Raw genomic sequence first — 18,660 nt, forward strand, 5'->3', positions numbered from 1 at the left:
GGAGTCAACCCCCAGCTCCGCTTCTCTTTGTCACTGAGAGCACTTTATCTTCATAATCAAAGGGTAGTACGTTTAGGTGAACTCTGTTCAGGTTTAAATCTTACTGTTCAAAATTCCCTCTTGACAGTAGATAGTAAGTGATGAGGGAAATAGGTTGAAAATGGTCCCACAGGACCTTCTGTGGAAAAGGAGCCAAAGATTATAGAACTTTGGAGCTTACGAGTTTAGTGACAAATATCCCAACACCTTCTTTCTGGAAAACAGATTTTTTGAGAAATATGTTACAGAACTGATACTTCATGGCTCCGGAATAGCAACTCCGAGCCTGGGCCTCCAGCTCTGCGATCCACCGCCTAGTTGGCTAAATCTCCTTACAGAAGTTAGGATATGCCCAGGGGACCCTGGGTCAAGTAACCATGGCAACCAGCTGAGCAGCTCTCTCTTCCTCTCTGCCCTCCTCTCGCTGGGAGGTGTCAGTAGCATTGTCCAAGGCTCCCTAGAGCTCCTGGGATCGCTTCTGCCAGAGGACACGCTCTGCGGCCTGGGCTCAGAGGGACGGAGGCAGCATCCGCCGGAGTGAGTGTGAGGGTCCTGGAACGTCTGCCTTCCCTGGCTTGTTTCTGAGTTAAAGGGAAGAAGTTGAGGGTGAGGGTCTCCTGGGAATTTTACTGAGGATGAAGAGGGCTACAGGGAGACCGCTGAGGAGAGGTTACTCAAGGTGAACGACCAAGAGCGCAGAGCAGGTGCTCTGGGGCCACCACCTTTGCCAGAACGCAGCTGAAATAGCTGGTTTTAAGAGTGACTGTTTCTCACCTGGTTGAGCCAGAGGGAAGGACTGGTGGATATGCTTCCTTAAAAAGAGGAATCAACACAGAACTTTTTCATTAAAAAAAAGACTAAATCTGAAACTTAGTCTTTTAGTCTCTTTTGGACTCTCATCTAAAAGCCCCTCGACTTCATCTAAAACCTCATATCTCTCAAAGCTACCTTCATTTTTCATTTCTTACCCTGAACCCTTGTAAGAAACATCAGTCTTGACAAGTAGGCTGTGGGGCAACTCATCCCTGGGGGACTCGAAGGAGTGGCCACTTGTCCAAGATATTTACCCTCCAACCTAATGCCTTCTGTTCAGGAATCTTGAGCTCCCGGGCAGCCTGGGCCCAGTTGGTGGCCATGAGAGGTAGGGGACTGACCCTGTGGGTCTCAGGCTGAGGGCTTTCTGACGGGCCCTCTGCTTTGCAGCTTCAAGAGCTACAATGGCAGTGAACAAGGACCCGGCCTTGCTGGAGGGAGACCTTCCTGTGAGTAATGTGGGCTGATAGGGGACGGGGTGGACAACCGAGGGTGTCGGGGGTACAGGGAGGGCAGGGTCAGGGGAGGCAGAACAAGATACATCTAGATTAAAGTCGTAGATCATTGACCATCGTGTCCTAGTTATTGTTGCCCTCACTTCCTTTTGCAGGGGGCTGTTAGAGGATCTGGGGGGGAGGATACCTATTAAAAACTAAGCACCTTGGAGAAAAAGGACAGAAATACTGGCTGGGAGGGAAAGAACAGGAAGGGGCCTACTGTACTCTAAGCCCTGATGCGGAAGCCACGCTCTGTGTACCCAGGCAGAGAGTGCCCAGTCCTGAGCCACGGCACTCTGTAAGTCCAGGGCCATCGTTCATGTCGTAGTCCATGTAAATGGCACCTCTTGGAGTTACACAGTGCACAGCCCCTGCAGCTGTACGTGGGGAGGGGTTGGAGGGCAGTGTGTCCAGTGGTGTGGGTCTGGCCTGGTTTTCACTGTGACTTGGAGTGGTTTGACACTCTTAGGTGTATCTGATGCCTCCTGGCGAGGCCTCTCTGATTTAGGCACAGTTCAAACAGTGAAACTTAAAAATTGTGAACCCATACAATACCAACCTTGTCCTGTTAGGCTTTAACTAACTTTTGCACTAGGAATCGCCGTGGCAAGTTCTGTATCGAATCATAGAACACGGAGAAGCATAAAATGGTCAAGTGCACAGTTAAGCCATCCTGACGGATGGTGGCTTATTCCCTCCTGGGACCTCCCTCCCTGTTTAGCTTTGCCTGAAACAACTCTGAAGTCTCTGTCCAAAATGTTCAAGAAGAGGTTTTCTTGTTTACGGTCATAATCTTTTTTCAGTTCAAATTTCAAACTCACCTGCAAGACAAAAAGCTAGACTATTGCAGCCTGCTGTCCAGCGAGTCTTCTGACTCAGCCTCCTACGAACCGAAGAGGCTGGGTCTTCGCCTCCAGGGCAGAACCTGCGACAGCGGCATATTCAAAGCTACAGAGAGAGCTCGAGCGAGCGGGAGTCAGACCGGGGGAGTTTTCTCCTTTTACTTTTTATGTGGAGAATTCTTAACATTTGTAAGAGTAGACGGAAGACTATGATACCCTTCACTGGCCCAACAACCACGAATCCATGGCCGATCCCGCCTCATCCTCACCCCCATCCATTCCCCCCCTTTGTGGTATTTTGGAGCAAATCCCAGATGTGCCATTTCAGGCCTGAGTTGGATCCTGGCTCTGCCACTTACTAGCTGTGTGATCTTGGCTAAGTCACTTCATGTCTCTGAGTCTTTGCCTCATCCTCGGCTAAGTGGTGGTGATAATGCTGACCTCAGAGGGTTGCCGTTAGAATTAAATGGGGTCATGTGCACCAAAGCACCCCATCAGAGCTGGAGCATGGTGGCACTGAGTAAATGTTTCCCTCTGTGTCGCTAGAGTCCACGTTCTTTTACTCAAAGACTAGTGTTTCTTCACTAAGATTCCTACGTGACCTGAAGTTTCGTTATTATTAAGAAAGGCAACACCAAAGTGTAGCGTGCCCAGAGGAGGGGATCACAGACGAGTGTGCTGAGCAGTTTGTAGGCTGAGTGAGGAACTGGAGCTATTTAGCAAGGAGAAGGGACCACTAAAGGGAGACATATTTGCCTTCAAATATGCGAAGGGCCAGCCCACAAATGATGAAATAGATTTGCTCAGTGTTGTTCCAGAGGGCAGAGGATCGAGCAGAGGGCAGAGGCAGATTTCAGCTCAGCAGGGCTGTCCAATGAGGGGCACAGGTCACTCTGTGAGGGGTGAGCTGCATCCATGGAGACGTCTGAATACAGGCCGACCAGAGACGCTCTGGGAAGAAGCCTTGCTGCAGAGGCCCCTGGAGAACTAAGATTCTGTGGTTCTGAACTTACGCCTTCTGCTAGGTGCAGCCCTGACAGTGCTGCATTTATTCAACTGACCTTACTGTGCAGGCTCTAGGCGAGGTCCTGAAAACACCGAAATGACAGTCTCCCGGGCGAGAGACAAGTACGCACATGATCGCAGCACCATGTGACGAAGCTGGAGACAGCCCAGGAAAGGAAGCGGTGGCTTCTGATGTGAGGGAGGAGAGTCAGGAAGCTTTGCAGAAGAAGTGATGGCATCTCACCAGACAGAAGGCCATGGGAGGGGAGGGGAGCATTCTGGGCAGTGGGACAGCATGCACAGGCGGGGAGGCAGTGTCCCAGAAAGACCACAGAAACGTTTAGATGAAGCCACCAATCCAAGGTGGACGAAAACTCTAGACAGATATGCTGACATGCTTGCTCTCTACCAGGGGTGGGCTGGAAGGCCCCTGGAGGATGGAGATGGCCTCAGCAGCTCTGCAAAGCCTGGATTGTGACCAGGAGAGCATGGAAGGCTGGCTCTTGTTTTTCCTGTGGGCATCCAGAGACCTCGCTGGCCTGGGTCCCTCCTAGGTCACTTGGACCCTGGCTAGCCCCACCAATGGGCTCTGTGACCCTCAGCCCGCTCTCCTGGGAGGTGGGAGAGAGAGGGCGGACAAGCTGAATGCCTTTCCTCCTTCCACGCCAGGAGCAGGAGAACGTGCTGCAGCGGGTCCTGCAGCTGCCGGTGGTGAGCGGCACCTGCGCGTGCTTCCAGAAAACCTACACCAGCACCAAGGAAGCCCACCCCCTGGTGGCCTCTGTGTGCAATGCCTACGAGAAGGGCGTGCAGGGCGCCGGCAGCCTGGCGGCCTGGAGCATGGAGCCAGTGGTGCGCAGGCTGTCCACCCAGTGTGAGTCCTCGTGGCGCTCGGAGGCTGCCTGCCCTTTCACCAATGCTCACTGCCTGCCTGCCAGTCTGTCTGTCCACCTGTCAGTCTATCTGGTCATCTGATAGCTTGCTTGTCTGTCTGCCTTTTTACCTGTCTGCCTGACTGCCTACATCTCATGACTTGGTCTTCTCATTACAGATATGGATGGATGTAGATGTGGATATAGATAGAGATCTCATCTATAGATGCCTCCTCTAGAGCCCAGCTGACATTTTCCTAGGATAGCAATGATGGGCCAAAGAATTGGCAAGGGGAAGGGATGGGCAGAGCTATGTGGGCGGTGGTGGGAATGGGGCCCGTGGCAGACCAGACACCCACTTTAGCTCCAAATCCAGCATCAGCATCCGCAGGAACCAGCAGAGTCTGGCACAGAGGCAGGGGCAGTGGGCACTAGTGTGGGCCTGGCAGGGCTGGAGAGAGGGTGAGGGGAATCCCTCTGGGCCCAGCAGCTGGTGGTACCAGCTCTTGACTGGCAGGGGCAACAGAGAGCTACCAGCCCTGGAGGTGGAGGACAAGGGTCCATGAGGACCTCACCAGACCTGCCCTGTTCAAAGTGTTCTGCCCATTTGAAAATATGCCTCCAAGGCACAGCTCTTAACAGGCCTGCGGGAAATTCCAGCAGCACTAAGAAGTCTAGGACCTCCCACCATCTCATTAGAGATCTCATTAGAGAAATAGGCGTATCTGAGGATTCTGCACGGGCTAAAGGTGCAGAGGGCCTCAGGTCCCGAGCTGCTCTGGAGGCAGCAGGGCTGGGGGTCTGAGGGCTCCCGGGCACCTTCCTTGGCACAGAGGGCACTGCTAGTTCTCACGGTGGAGGCAGGGCTCACCCCCCATGGCCCTTCTCTTCCAGTCACAGCTGCCAACGAGCTGGCCTGCCGAGGCCTGGACCACCTGGAGGAGAAGATCCCAGCCCTCCAGTACCCTCCTGAAAAGGTGAGCCCCTCCCTCTCCTCCACCACGCCCCACACTCTGTCGTCACTGCCTCTGGAGGAAGGAGAGGGCGCGAGCTGACGATGCTGTAACCGTGCGTCTTCCATTTCTGTGGGGAGGGCTGCCCCTAAGGCCAGGCAATGTGCCCCTTCCTCCTCCTGGGGGCCACACGGAGGCAGGCTTTTGGGGACCAGCAGCACAAGCCCAGAGGCAAACTCGAACAGGAGCTTGGGGTGGGTCCCACTGCTCCTGATACCCCATCCACCAGGACCCCCCAGGGGGCTGCACAGGACCACCTGACAACTACAGCCACCTGAGAGATGGGTCACACTCCTCAGACCGCAGGACTGCAGGCCCATGTCCTTAAGAGCCAGCCCTTCACGGGCCATAAGCCTGGAAAAAGCACTTCACTTGGCTGTACATTCACTGGGTATCTGCGCTGGAAAGGGCCGTGTCAGGTGCTTCTGGGGAATAAGCCTCCATCTCCTACTTATCCATCCCACTGAGCCCTGCCCCACGCGGGGCCGCAGCTCGTGATTTAGGGAGCCCTCTCACTTCATCCTCTGGGACCAGGTGCTTATCCTCATTTTACAACTGAGCAAACTAGTGATGTCCCCCGGGCAGAACTTGCAGGAAGATCACCCACGTCTATAAAGCAATGTAAACGCAGACGGGCGTGTGCACGGTGTTCTGAGGGAAGGATGGAGGACACAGCAGAGGGATGTAGAAGAGGAGATGCCTCCTCTGCAGGAGGGTATCAGGATAGGCGTCATCAAGGAGATGGCCTTTGGGGCATCCTCACAGGATGGTTAGGATCTTGACAGGCGGAAACGGGGCAAAGAGGCCAGTGTCTGGGTGGTCAGCACAGGGCGGGTCAGAGCCTTTCCCTTTAAAGCTCAGCTTAATCCAGGTGCCCAAATATTGCCTTCCTGGAAGCTGGGCTCAGGGCCCACCAGACCCACGTGCCTGACCCTCCTTCCCGCTCCCCCAGATCGCCTCTGAGCTGAAGGACACCATCTCCACCCGCCTTCGCAGCGCCAGGAACAGCATCAGCGTCCCCATTGCCAGCACCTCGGACAAGGTCCTGGAGGCCGCTCTGGCCGGCTGTGAGCTCGCTTGGGGGGTGGCCAAAGACACTGCCGAATATGCCGCCAACACCCGAGCGGGCCGGCTGGCCTCTGGAGGGGCCGACTTGGCCTTGGGCGGCATTGAGAAGGTTGTTGAGTTCCTCCTCCCGCCAGCGGAGAAAGAGTCAGGTATCTGCCACTAGGGGGCCGGCAGACCCGCCCTGGGGAGCGAGTTGGCCTCCTCTGTTGCATGGGAATTAGCAAAATCGACAAGTGCTCATCCCACAGGGGAGGCCCGGCGGGTGGGTTTTTCAGATGGATCTCACCTCATTTAGCCCCCTCCACATTTGTAAGTGGGGAAGCCAGTTGCTCAAGTCACCAGCAAGCTTGTGGTGGAGCCAGGACAACCCTTTCCCAACCCTAGACACCACCGGCTTGCCCCAGCCCCTCTCTGACCTGTCCTCCCTTCTTTTGTCCCAAACTCCCACCCAGCCGCTGCCCCAGGACACCAGCAGGCCCAGGAGCCTCCCAAGGCCAAGGCCAGCCTGGTGAGCAGGGTTGGGGCCCTGGCCAACACCCTCTCTCGGCACGCCTTCCAGACCACAGCCCAGGCGCTGAGGCAGGGCTACGCCCTGGCCATGTGGATCCCTGGTGTGGCGCCCCTGGTGAGTGTCTGCCCTGCACGTGGACTGACCCCAGGCCTGGGAGCCAGGCGGGCCTCCTGGTCCCTCCCATCTCCCGCCTCTGTCCCGGGAACATCTCTTCCAGCCTGGGCTGGAACGTTAGGTCTAGGAACAGGGCACAAAACCCTTTCTGGTGGGAAGAGCCCCAGCTGGGCCACATCCCTAATGGCCCCCATGTTTCTGATCTCCCTTCTAGAGGCTCCTAATTTGCATCCCACTGCACCTGAGATAGGGCTGCCTCTTCTAGGCCCAGGTGGGGCTACCTCCCCCGCGCACCGCCCCCATCTCTCTGTGTATTTTAGCAGAGATAGCCCGGATCTTTTCATAAGAAACTAAGGCCAAGAAAAGAAATAAAAACAACATCAAAAGATAAAGCCCAGCAAACAAGATAACCACTCTCAGCCATCATTTGGGTGAGACTTTTCAAAGTGTCGTCAGGCCTGGTGCGTCCATTCCAGCAAGTGTTTGCTGAGAAGCTGCTGTGCCGGGTTCTGTGGTTCCCATGGGCACACAGGAGTAGTAGTTCCCTCTGTCACCTGCACTGGGGGTCACTCACCAATGGGGCTGAATGAGACTGACTCCCCGGCCTGGGCTGGCCCGTGGGGAAGAGGGCCCACAGGCCACACAACCTCAGGGGCGCCACCCTTCACGTGGAATATAACAGGGTCCCCTGACATTGTATAATAGGGCCGCCTTCTTTGTGGGGCTCCCTGGGGGCTTGGGATGAGCCGGGCTGTGCCTCAGGGGATGCCAGCCCCCTGCCCAGGTGGGTCTCCTCCCACGGGACACCCTGGCCCACCTGGTGTTCTCACTCTCTAAAGATCTGCAAGGACCATCTTCTAAAGCTAAACCCACGTATCCCCCATGACCTGGCAACCCCACCCAACAGAATTGAGAGCTTATGTCCCCCAAAATACACGTCAACAATGTTCCATCAGCTTTATCCTTAGCCAAGAACTGGAAACAACACAGATGCCCATCAACAGTAGAATGGGTAAATTGCGGTATATTTATGCAATGGAATATTACACAGAAATGAAAAAGAAGGAACCACTCCAATGTGTAATAACATGGATGAATCTCACAACCTAATGTTGAAGGAAAGAACCTCTTCATGGACGAATACATGCATTGTATGAGTCCGTGTGTACGGAGTTCAAACATGGGTAAAACCAATGCATGTGGTCACCCCTGGAGGGTATTGACCGGGTCAGGGGCCCAGGGAGGCTGCTAGGGTGTTGAAAATGGTCTCTATCTCGAGCTGTGGCAGGTGCATAGGTGTGTACCTGTAAAAATCCACAGAGCTGTTCCCTAAAGATGTGTGCACTTTAGTGTACGTAAGTTATCACTCAGTGAAAAGTTTCAAGAACAGTCTGCGGGGGCCAGGCCCTGCTCACCTCCCCACCCTGACCCGGGGGGTGAGGGACTCTGGCTGCTGGTCCCGCCGGCCTCTGGCAGGGGCGTGAAGCCAGACGCCTGCCCGCTTCGCTCCCGCAGAGCAGTCTGGCGCAGTGGGGCGCGTCCGCGGCCATGCAGGTGGTGTCCCGGCGGCAGAGCGGGGTGCGGGTGTCCCGGCTGCGCAGCCTCATGGGCTCCCAGGAGGAGGACCACGAGGACCAGGCAGACACAGCGGGGGAAGAGACGGAGGAGGAGGAGGAATCAGAGGCCGAGGAGAACAAGCTTGGCGAGGTGAGGGAGAGAGCGGGGCCTACCTGGGGATGCAGGACCCTCAAGGTCCCACAGCCCAGAGGGGGCGAGAAGCAGAGGCCCAGGGTGAAAGGGGACAGGGACCTGGTCCATGGATGCAGCACTCTTCACTTCGCCCCCAAACGCCCAGCTAACAAAGCCCTTCCCTGCTGTTCTCTCAGCTGAGCCTCACACCAACCCCATAAGATAAGCAGGGTAGAGATGGTCGTCCCCATTTTGCAGATGAAGAAACAGGTTCAGAGAGGGCAAAGGACCTGCCCAAGGCCACACAGCTAATGGCAGAGCCAAGCCTACAGTTTTTTCTTTTTGGTGTCCACGTTCTTTCCCCTCTAGCTCTGGGGATGGTGGGGAGGGGAAGGGTCAGGGCAGTCCCTGCAGGAGGCACTGACCTTGCTCTGGTCCCCAGGGAGCAGCCCAGCCCAGTCCGCAAGGCCTCCTGGGCAGTGTGGCGCACGGCCTGCAGAAGGCCCTCCAGGGCACCATCTCGGCCGTGACCTGGGCCCCTGCAGCCGTGCTGGGCACCGCAGGGAGGGTGCTGCACCTCGTACCAGCCCGCCCTGCCTCCTCCACCAAGGGGAGGGCCATGTCGCTGTCCGACGCCCTGAAGGGTGTTACTGACAACGTGGTGGACACGGTGGTGCACTACGTGCCGGTGAGTCCCCCCTCCCGCGTTCACCCTCCCTCCCCCTCAGGGCCTGGACAGGACAGAACGCAGATGTGACTGATGGGCCACAGGTGCCCTCCTTTCCCCCACCTCCTTGGTGGCCCTCCTCTGATCCTCGTGACCCAGAAACATTTTGACACACCATGGCCTTGACTGGGCCTTTCCCAGACCCAAGAGGAAAGAGCCCCGTGGCCCTGGCCTGAGACCTTTCCCCACATCCCTCCTTCCCACCTGCTGGTGGAGAGGTCTCCCACTGTCAGTCTGGGGTCCCCAATAGCCCTCCCCTCTTGGCTCGCACCTGAAGGACCTGGAGGGTCTGCATGCTGCTCCCTGGAAAGGGGGTGGAGGGAGGGTTCCGGGGCATCCCTAGGAGGGAAGCTATGTTCCAGGGGACAGCAGTGGCCCCCATCCCAATTCTGTCACCTAGCACCAACAGGAAAAACCCAAGGGATGCCAATACTGTCCCTTTGGGAGTCCCTGGGTCCCTTCCCAGAGCAAGTTACAGGTTGTGCAGGTTCTGCTGGGCAGGGCAGGCGGCCCCCTCAGAGCTGGCAAGGGGGATGGGTTCCTCAGTCACTCACTCCCACCAAGAGGCATGCCTGTTCACCCTGGCCTCAAACACGACCAGGCATAGCATGCTCACGCTGGCTGGGGCATGTGTGGGCCGTGCGTAGTCCACAACTCAGGCCCAAGAAGGGTCAGGAAAGCCACTGGCCTCCCACTGAGGGACCCCTGAGGGAGGCCCGAGGGGTCCAGAAATTTTGGGAGAGGGGCTGCCTGCCTTGCCTTGGGGTCTGGACCTTGGAGACCATCAGAGAGGGCAGAACCTCAGCGGTCTCCCTTGCACATCCCATCCCGCTGCACCGGAGGCCCCTGTCCTACGACCCAGCCGCGCCCGGACGGCCGCCCCGGGGAGGCGGCGGGTGGGAGGCGCAGGCCCGAGGGCCGAGCCGGGGCCCTAACGCGGCTGTCGGGCCCTCAGCTCCCCAGGCTGTCGCTGATGGAGCCCGAGAGCGAATTCCGGGACATCGACAACCCGCCGGCCGAGGCCGAGCGCCGGGAGGCGGAGCGCAGGGGCTCAGGGGCGCCGCCCGCCGGCCCGGAGCCCGCGCCGCGCCCCGCGCAGCCCCGCGGCAGCCTGCGCCCCTCGCGGCGCCCGAGCGCGCCCCCCGGCCCGGGGCCCGAGGACAGGGCCGACCCGCCCGCCGCGCCGCGCCCGCCCTTCCCGGCGGCGCCCCCCGAGAAGCCCACGCGCAGGGTCAGCGACAGCTTCTTCCGGCCCAGCGTCATGGAGCCCATCCTGGGCCGCGCGCAGTACAGCCAGCTGCGCAAGAAGAGCTGAGCCCGCCGCGCCCGTCCCGCCAGCCCGGCCCCGGGGACCACGGCCCCCGCCCCAGCAAATCGACGGAACCCACACTTCCGAGCCAGCGCCGACTTCTTCAAAGTAGTCCCCTCGGGACAAGAGCCTCCTTCCGACCAGGCTGCCAAGGCGCGCATCATCTTTTCAGCATCCTTTTTGGGCTTAGCTGTCAGACCCCGCCCGTGTTTAAGAAGCATCAGAGAGCCTGCTTTGATCCTAGGCCTTGTTTTGTTTTTTTTTTTTTACCGAAAGATAATTGCCTAACTTGATTTCTCACTTCGCTAACCAAGTTGTGGCCAAATGACGTTTATTTCCAAAATTGAGACCCATCCTCTGTAGGTAAATATTTGCCACCCATGAGGATCGTGTCACTACCCTGAGGGTCCAAGCAGGAGTTCCTGACACATTTTTAAGCCCTGAGCTCAGAGATTCCTGAGTGTCCAGGCTCTCCGCGGACTACTTTGAAGGGGACAACAATCAGGTACAAAAGCTCTTGCGTGTTTATATAAGATATTAGCATCGCTTTCTGGGGACCCCATACTCTCCGCAAGGGCTGAGGCCCCACCTGTGCTCTGGAGCACCTGCCACCTTCTTGCTCACAGCTGCATTTCCACGTGCGTCCTTACTGCCTTCCACCTGCACATTCACCCTCCCATTGCCTGTTGAATGCTGGCCCCCCAGTGTGGGGGGACCACAAAGGTGGCGGTCCACCTTATAAAGTCTATCCTGTATAGACCACACATGTGGACTCTGTAGCTGTAGTTCATTCCAAGCCCTGTTTTTGAAAATGTTAGTATTTGGTAAATCTAGGAAATGCATACATATAATTTAAAAATCAAACATTGCAAAAGGGGACGTGTCTTCCTCCTTGAGTTCCCTGGCTCTCCTTCATAAAGACACCCGTGGTGCCAGCCTCTTGTGCATCCTTCCTGTTATAGGCTGTGTGTGTGCAAACACACGTTGTGTACGCCCCCCCTTTGTTCACAGCTGTGGAATGTTATACTCGTACTGCTTTTTTCATTTAACAATATATCTTAGAAATCTTTTTGTATCAGTATTATAAATCCTCCTCGCTCTTTTTAATGGCCACATAGCAAGTCTTCATAAGATAGATGTCCTATATCTGATCTCACTAGTTCCCTAATGATGGACTTGTAGGTTGTTTCCAAATTTTTGCTTCTGCAAAAAGTGCTACAATAAATGTCCTTATACTGAATGTCTCGTGTAGACGTGTGGATATATCTATAGGATGAATTTATAACTAGGAACCGTGACATGCTGGGTAAAAGAGTATGTGTATTTTAAATATTGATAGATAATGCAAGTCGTCTTCCCAACCACACTTGGGTTTTCTCGTTATCTTCATCTGCAGCTGCCCGGCTAGTTACACCCCTGTCAGTCCCTTTAGACATCCATAGATACACACACATCCCCCACAGGCCCCCCTCAGCCCCGGGAGCACGCTCTTGGCCCCCACTCTGTTGCATACTTGAGAGGCCAGCTCCCTGGAACTGACTCTGGGCCCTGACGGATCTTTGGTGTAATGAGTTGGTGGCCTTGATCCAGGGTTTTGGAAGCTGAGGATGCCCAGAATGGGGAGAAGGGAGTGCTGGTGGACGTACACATGTGGACATGGCCAGGACCCTCAGCTAGCTGTGGGCCCCCCACCACACCTCCTCAATCCATGCCACACCCAGCACTTCCCCAGGAGGGGCTGTGGATGTGGCAAGAGGGGCCCTTAGCAGTTGATGTGACAGGGCTAAGAAGACAGAGCCCAGCCCAGCCCTGGCAGGCTCCCGCACGCAGCTGCTGGAGGAGTGACCTCAGGCTTGGGTGTGCAGAGAGAAACACCCAGCCGTCCCAGGCCTCGGCTGCCCAGGCTGCTTTCTCCCTGGAGCTCTAGAAACCACACTCCTGTCCACTCCTCCTTAGTCCTGTGGCTCCTCCTGCGAGGTCAAACCCCAGGAGGCAGAAAAGCTGCTCTCTCAGCAGCCCAGGAGAGGGAGAGCTGGGGCCTCGACAGGGCTGGAGCAGTCAGCATGCCCGCTGGCCAGGCCCAGACACCTCACCCTGACCCGGACCTCAGCCGGGGCTCAGGGAGCCAGTATATGGAATAGGACAGCCCAGGAAACAAACCGTGTGAGTCAGAAAGTCTCTTTTTATCATTAAAAACCTCTTGATTAAGTGGCAAAGTACTCTGAGCCTGTCCCTCGGTATTTCTGAACACATTTTGGTGAGAAAAGTGAGCAAAGCATCTCCTCTGAATGGCGGAAATGTGCTTCGCTGGCTCTGGGCTTTCCCTGTTCTGAAGGGCGTTGCTCTGACGAGCTTCTTGCTCCTGTGGCCCGGTGCTCCCGTGCCCCCTCTCTTCTATTCCAGCTCAAAAATGCACCTCCAACTCAATCATGGCTTTGGGAGATGGAAAAGGAACCATTACAGACAATAACACACATTCACCCGTGCAATTATGTACCACCTTTTTCTTCTATAATTATCTAGGATCTTAATACCCAAAGGACTTCTGTGCCTGGAGAGAGAGACCGCTACAACTTGGGCTTCCGTGCGCGTTGTATGAAGCATAATTTTCCTAAACATATGAATACTTCATACTCATTCAAAAGTTATAAAATGCATGTCAAATTATTTTAAATATTTAAATGTTGATTACAAATGAAAAAGTCAAGTTCTTTTAAACATTTCTATGACTCCTGAGTCAATGGAAACTTCTGCATGTCTAATGGCATCTTAGTATAGTTAGCAGGCATGGGAGGTTCCTCTGTTTGCAGAGAGGGGACTGGGCCTGGGCAGACTCGCTCAGGTCTCCTCCTCCGACACACTGTTGGACCCTTCTGCTCACTGCTCAATGTAAGAGAGAGAAGTGGCCCAGTACCATTAAAACGTCCTGTGTGACATCCACATTCCCACCCCAGCCCCCCCGAGAAAACACAATGCTGAGTTTTGTGTTTGTTAACCCCTTGCTTTTCTTTATAGATTTATTTCCTATGTATATACCCCATTCCAATATTGTTTAGTTTTGCAGGCTTTGCACTTTAAGTGGAATTATATGTATCTTTCCGAGACTTACTTTTCGTACCTCAAAATTAAGTTCTTGAGAATCACTTATTGTCACTAGAGATTTTTATTATACAAATAGTGCTGTGGTCTGATTGTTTGTATCGCCCTAAATTCGTCTGTTGAAATCATAACCTATAAGGGGATGGTCTTAGGAGGCGGTGCCCCTGGGAGGTGCTTAGGTCATGAGGGGGGTGCCCCCATGAATGGGATTAGTGCCCTTTTGAAAAAGGTTCCAGAGAGCTCCCTTGCCTCTCCCACCATGTGAGGACACAGCACGAAGGCTCTGGCCGAGAACCGGGAAGAGGGCCTTCTCCAGAACACGCCCATGCTGGCGCCTCGCCCTTGGACTTCCAGCCTCCAGAACCGTAAGAAGTAAATTCTGTTGTTTATAAGTTACTCATTCTGTGATATTTTGTTACAGCAGATGAATGGACTAAGACAAATAGATTTTGTATTCAATAACAATATATAAATATATGATAATGTATCTAGTCATTTGTATTAGAATTGATTCAGTTTTGAGAGATGGAAAGCCCTAAATAACACTGTGTATGAGTCAGCCTTTGCCGTACATCGCTGCACGACAGATTGTCCCGGAACTCAGCAGGTCTCAACAACGAGCATCGATCCTGTGTTTGTGGGTCTGCAGGGGGAGTGTGGTGCTCATCACCGGGCACTCGCAGTGGCTCTGCTTCAGGCCGTGGATCCGCTGAGCTTGGCTCCAGGCTGTGCATGGTTCAGATCTGCCCCAGGTGAGCCCTTTCAGGGCTCCAGGGTAAGGGGTCAGTGGCTGTCTGGGGCATGCTCTTCCCATAACAATTTACTGGCACACAAGGACCAAGACCACAAGGCTTCCACTTGCATCATGTCTAGTCACATTCCATTGGACGAAATGTGTCCTATGGCCAAGTCACATCAGTGGGAAAGGGGAAGGGAGACAGAAGCAAATATTTGCTGAACAACAATACAAACTAGCACACAGTAGTTTAAAGATGATAGAAGTTTATTTCTCTCTCATGTAAAAGCCCAGAGAGGAGGGGTCCAGAGCTGGGATGGCACTCCGCAGTGACGGGATCCAGGCCTTTTCTTTTATTCTGCTGTGAGTGATTTCCTTTCCTAAAGTCATCTCATAGGCCAAGATGGCTGCTCCAACCCCAGCCATCAACTCCATGTTCCAGCCCCAGAAAAGATCAAGGGCTTAGGAGAAATTAAACATGCCACTCTGCTTATAATTTACTGGACAAAACTTAGTCACATGGCCACATCTAGCTGAAAAGGAGATTGGGAAATACAGTCTTTACTGAGAGTGGCTAAAAGTCAGAGGTCATAAAAGGAGGGGAAGTGGATCCTGGTGGTGGGGGGCAACCTACAGTCTCTGCCACACCACTCTCCAGTCAATAGACATTTGCGTTGTTTCCATATTTTTACTATGACGTACTTTGGGTGGTGAACATTCCTATGTGTTTCTTAGGGCATATGATCAAGAGTGGGATTGCTAAGTCATAAAGTGTGTGTATCGTTAACTAGATACTGCCAAATTGTCCCCCAGTGTTGGTTGTTCTGATTCACATTCTCACTGGAAGTATGTAAGTGTCCTCTTACTCAGCCTTCTCACCAATACTTGATATTGTCTAGTTTTATCATTTTTGCAAATCTGAAGTTTATAAAATGGTATCTCGTTGTGGATTTCATTCCCTGATTAGCAGTGATACTGACCATTGTTTATTATGCTTATTGAATTCTGTATTTGTATTTCCCCTTCTGTGAAGTCTCTGTCAAAACTTTTGAGGAATTTTCTACCAGTAGTTTTTCTTTTTCTTGTTGATTTTTAGATATTTTTGTATTTTCTGGATATAACCCTTTTTCAGCTATAAGTGTCACAAATATCTTATTCCAGTTTGTGGCTTGTCCTTCCATTTTCTTTATGGTTTCTTTCAATGAACAAAAGTTCTTCATTTTAATTTAGTCAAAATTATAATTCTTTTCCTTTTTATTTTGCAATTTGGAGTGATGCTTTAAAAACTCTTCCCTACCACAAAGTCATGAAGATATTCCCCTATATTTCCTTTGAATATTTTCATAGTTTTGCTCTTTACATTTAATTAACTTTTATGTATGGTTTAAGTAGGAATCTGAATTTTTTCTTCCATTTGCATAACTGATTGTCCTATACACATTTCCTAAATTCTCGAATTTTTACTTTCTCCCTAATTGAATTGTATACTGTGGGCAGGTTAAGAGTTCCTCTTGGGAGTCAGCTGGAAGCTTCTGACCTGTCACTGTCTGACGCCTGAAAGATGTTTTCTGGCATCTGGGTGGGGCTAAGGGACCAGATTCTGCCTCATGTACAGAATAATTGTCTTCCCCTGATGGATCTGCATGCTCAGCTCTGTCATAGATCAAGCTTCCAAATGTGGTCTATGTGTCTATTCCTGTGACATGAACACATGGTCTGCATCACAATATTTAAAATACGTTTTCATATCTGGTTGGGCCAGGCCCCCCACATTGCCGTTCTGTAGGCGCGTCTTTGCAACTTCCGGTTCTTTGCTTTTCCATATAAATTATAAAGTCAGCTCATCACATTGCACAAAAGAAATGTTTGCAGACTCAACTTGTTTCAACTAACTATAATTATTCTTTGCTCTTTTGATGCTCAAATCGTCACAATTTCGCCCCTTTAAGTTGAGGCCTTTGTCCTTTCAGGCCTACAATAGACATTTGAATAGCATCTGAGCTTTCTGACCACAAAGAATTATTCCAGTTCTTGACCTAACACATGGAATCAGCAACCTTTAACGGGAAATAGCGATAGAGACCACACTTTGGACACCAGGGTATGCGTACTGGATTGTTCCACAAGAATATCAGTGGTAGATAGAAAAACACTGCACATCCACTAGTGAGAGCTGGAAAAAGGTATTTCTTTCCAAGGTCATGAATTCACATCGATAGTTCCAGTGAACTTTCACATTACAAAATTCTTTAAAAATTGTATTGTAACATAAAAGTTTTAATTTTATTTTCTCTAAACTTAATTAGTATAATTGTAATTATCACTGCACCTCCTCTTAAATATTATTTTTCATCAATCATTATTTTTTGTTACATTTACACACATGAAGATCCAAGTTTAGTTTTTGGCTTCTTCACATTCAGAGTCTAAATGAATCTTTCCGACCGTTATGGTGACAAGCTGCTCCCTATCCTTCTGGCTCAGGACTCCAAGTGCTTCAGAATATTTCAGACCAACCGTGTACTTCTACAGCGTGTCAGAGAACACTGAGGTTTCATCGACTTTCCCCAAATGCTTGAATGTTTGGTTTCTCCTTAATTGAAACACATAGTGTAGGAAGTGTCACAGCTTCTGGCAGCTTCTGACAGATAGATTTTTGGCATCTGAATGATGGTCCTTCATGACCTGTGACTCAGTTGACCGGCCTCTCTTAGCTTTGAAAATTCTAGGATGTGGTAACAGACGTTATGGATTAGCATTAGTAGGACCCTGTATTAGTTTCTCTGTTTCCAGAGAAATAGAACCAATAAGGAAGTATATAAATCTATACACATATATTCACTACAAGGAATTAGCTAGTCCAGATTTAATCCAAGCTGGAAGGCCTGAGACCCAAGAGAGCCAATTGGATAGTTCCAGTCCAGAGGCCAGCAGGCTCGAGACCCAGGGACAGGCAATATTTCAGTCTGAGTCCGAAGGCAGGAAAAAAACTGAAGTCTCAGCTCAAAGACAGTCAGGCAGGAAGTCTCTCTGATTTGGGGCAGGATCAGCCTTTTTGTTCTCTTCAGGCCTTCAGCTGTTGGATGAGGACCACCTACATGGGGGAGGGCAATCTGCTTTACTCAAAGGTCACCAATATATACATTAATCTCATCCAAAAACACCCTCACAGAGAGATCCAGAATACTGTCTGGCCAAATATCTGGGTGCCATGGCCCACACAATTTGACATACAATTAACCATCACCCTTCCCAACATCCACGCATATTCATCTCACGCGCACAGTCCAAGCCAGTCACAGCCACTCCACCCCGTCGCCAGGCATTAATTCAGGGTGGACATGCCTAAGCCGTGTGGTACCTGGGATGGGAGGGAAAGCCACCTGGGGGCTCCTAGGAAAAGTTCCCTTGATCCAAAGAGAGTGCCGCGTGCCACAGTGCCCTCTTCCTCCTCTGCATGGGTTATGGTTGAAGGTGACAGCAGAGAGGAGAGATGGCAAAGCCAGTCCTTTGTCACGTTGCCATTAGCTCCACCTGTCCCAGCAGCCTTCCTCCCTCTGGTCTCTGTCAGCTGAGAAAACAAAGGACCTTATTGTTCAAGCCACTTCAAGCTGTGGTTTCTGTTCCATGAGGCTGACGGTTTCCTAACACAGATCCCTCCGAAGAGACTTGGCAGTTTCTACTGCCTTTAATTATATCGTCTGTCTGTGATGGGCAATCTTCCGTATACATAATAAACTAAATTTTGCCACTACATCCGAGTTCAGTTTTTCTAATGACATTTTAAATGACAAATATGTTTCTAGATTTTCATTAAAAGGCAATCATGCATGGTGCTCCCCATGCAACCAGTCCATCAGAGGTCACAGAGGTGAAGACCCCAACTCCTTAAGCCGCTGTGTGGCCATCCCCATATCACTTCTTCCAGTGCCAGGTTCCCCTTGGCAATGACTGCCAGATGCAACTCAATTTAAGAAACGTTAAAATGAGAGAAAGCGCGAATCTTAGAACTGAGGGAGTATTTTTTGGTGTGGGGAGATGGAAGTTTCTGCTGATTTTGGGGGGGAGGGTGGTTTGACACTGAGAGTGGGAAACAGAGCCGAGTGAAGAAGGGACTCTCGGGTCAGGACAGAACTGTCTGGTGTTCAGTTTGGGGCCTTGACACCAAAACACAAGGAGATGCCATCACGAGGACACGTCCTCATTCTCCAGATACGTTTTATGCACCGCCCTGTCACTTAGCACCCCAATATAAAAATATGAGTCACAGTGATCCACATCCATCTTTCTGTTGATGTAAACACAGTTTTTCCTTCTTCAATAACT

The 18,660-nt window shown here is 52.2% G+C and overlaps 1 protein-coding gene across 2 annotated transcripts; it reads left to right on the forward strand.

Annotated features, from left to right (window-relative positions):
* The first annotated feature begins 436 nt into the window (after positions 1–436).
* PLIN1 (perilipin 1) lies at positions 437–11,739 on the forward strand. 2 transcript variants are annotated; one of them, XM_070617562.1, is made up of 9 exons: positions 437–576; positions 1,243–1,301; positions 3,866–4,070; positions 4,963–5,045; positions 6,034–6,298; positions 6,602–6,774; positions 8,290–8,481; positions 8,906–9,151; positions 10,146–11,739. In XM_070617562.1, exons 2-9 carry the CDS (start codon positions 1,257–1,259, stop codon positions 10,503–10,505), a joined length of 1,569 nt encoding a protein of 522 aa, XP_070473663.1. In that variant the 5' UTR covers positions 437–576; positions 1,243–1,256; the 3' UTR covers positions 10,506–11,739. The 2 variants fall into 2 exon arrangements, with proteins under 2 accessions (XP_070473663.1, XP_070473664.1); XM_070617563.1 differs by having other exon boundaries at positions 536–645.
* The last annotated feature ends 6,921 nt before the right edge of the window (positions 11,740–18,660 follow it).

Source organism: Equus przewalskii, chromosome 1, assembly GCF_037783145.1.
Source record: "Equus przewalskii isolate Varuska chromosome 1, EquPr2, whole genome shotgun sequence".
NCBI classification, from domain to species: domain Eukaryota; kingdom Metazoa; phylum Chordata; class Mammalia; order Perissodactyla; family Equidae; genus Equus; species Equus przewalskii.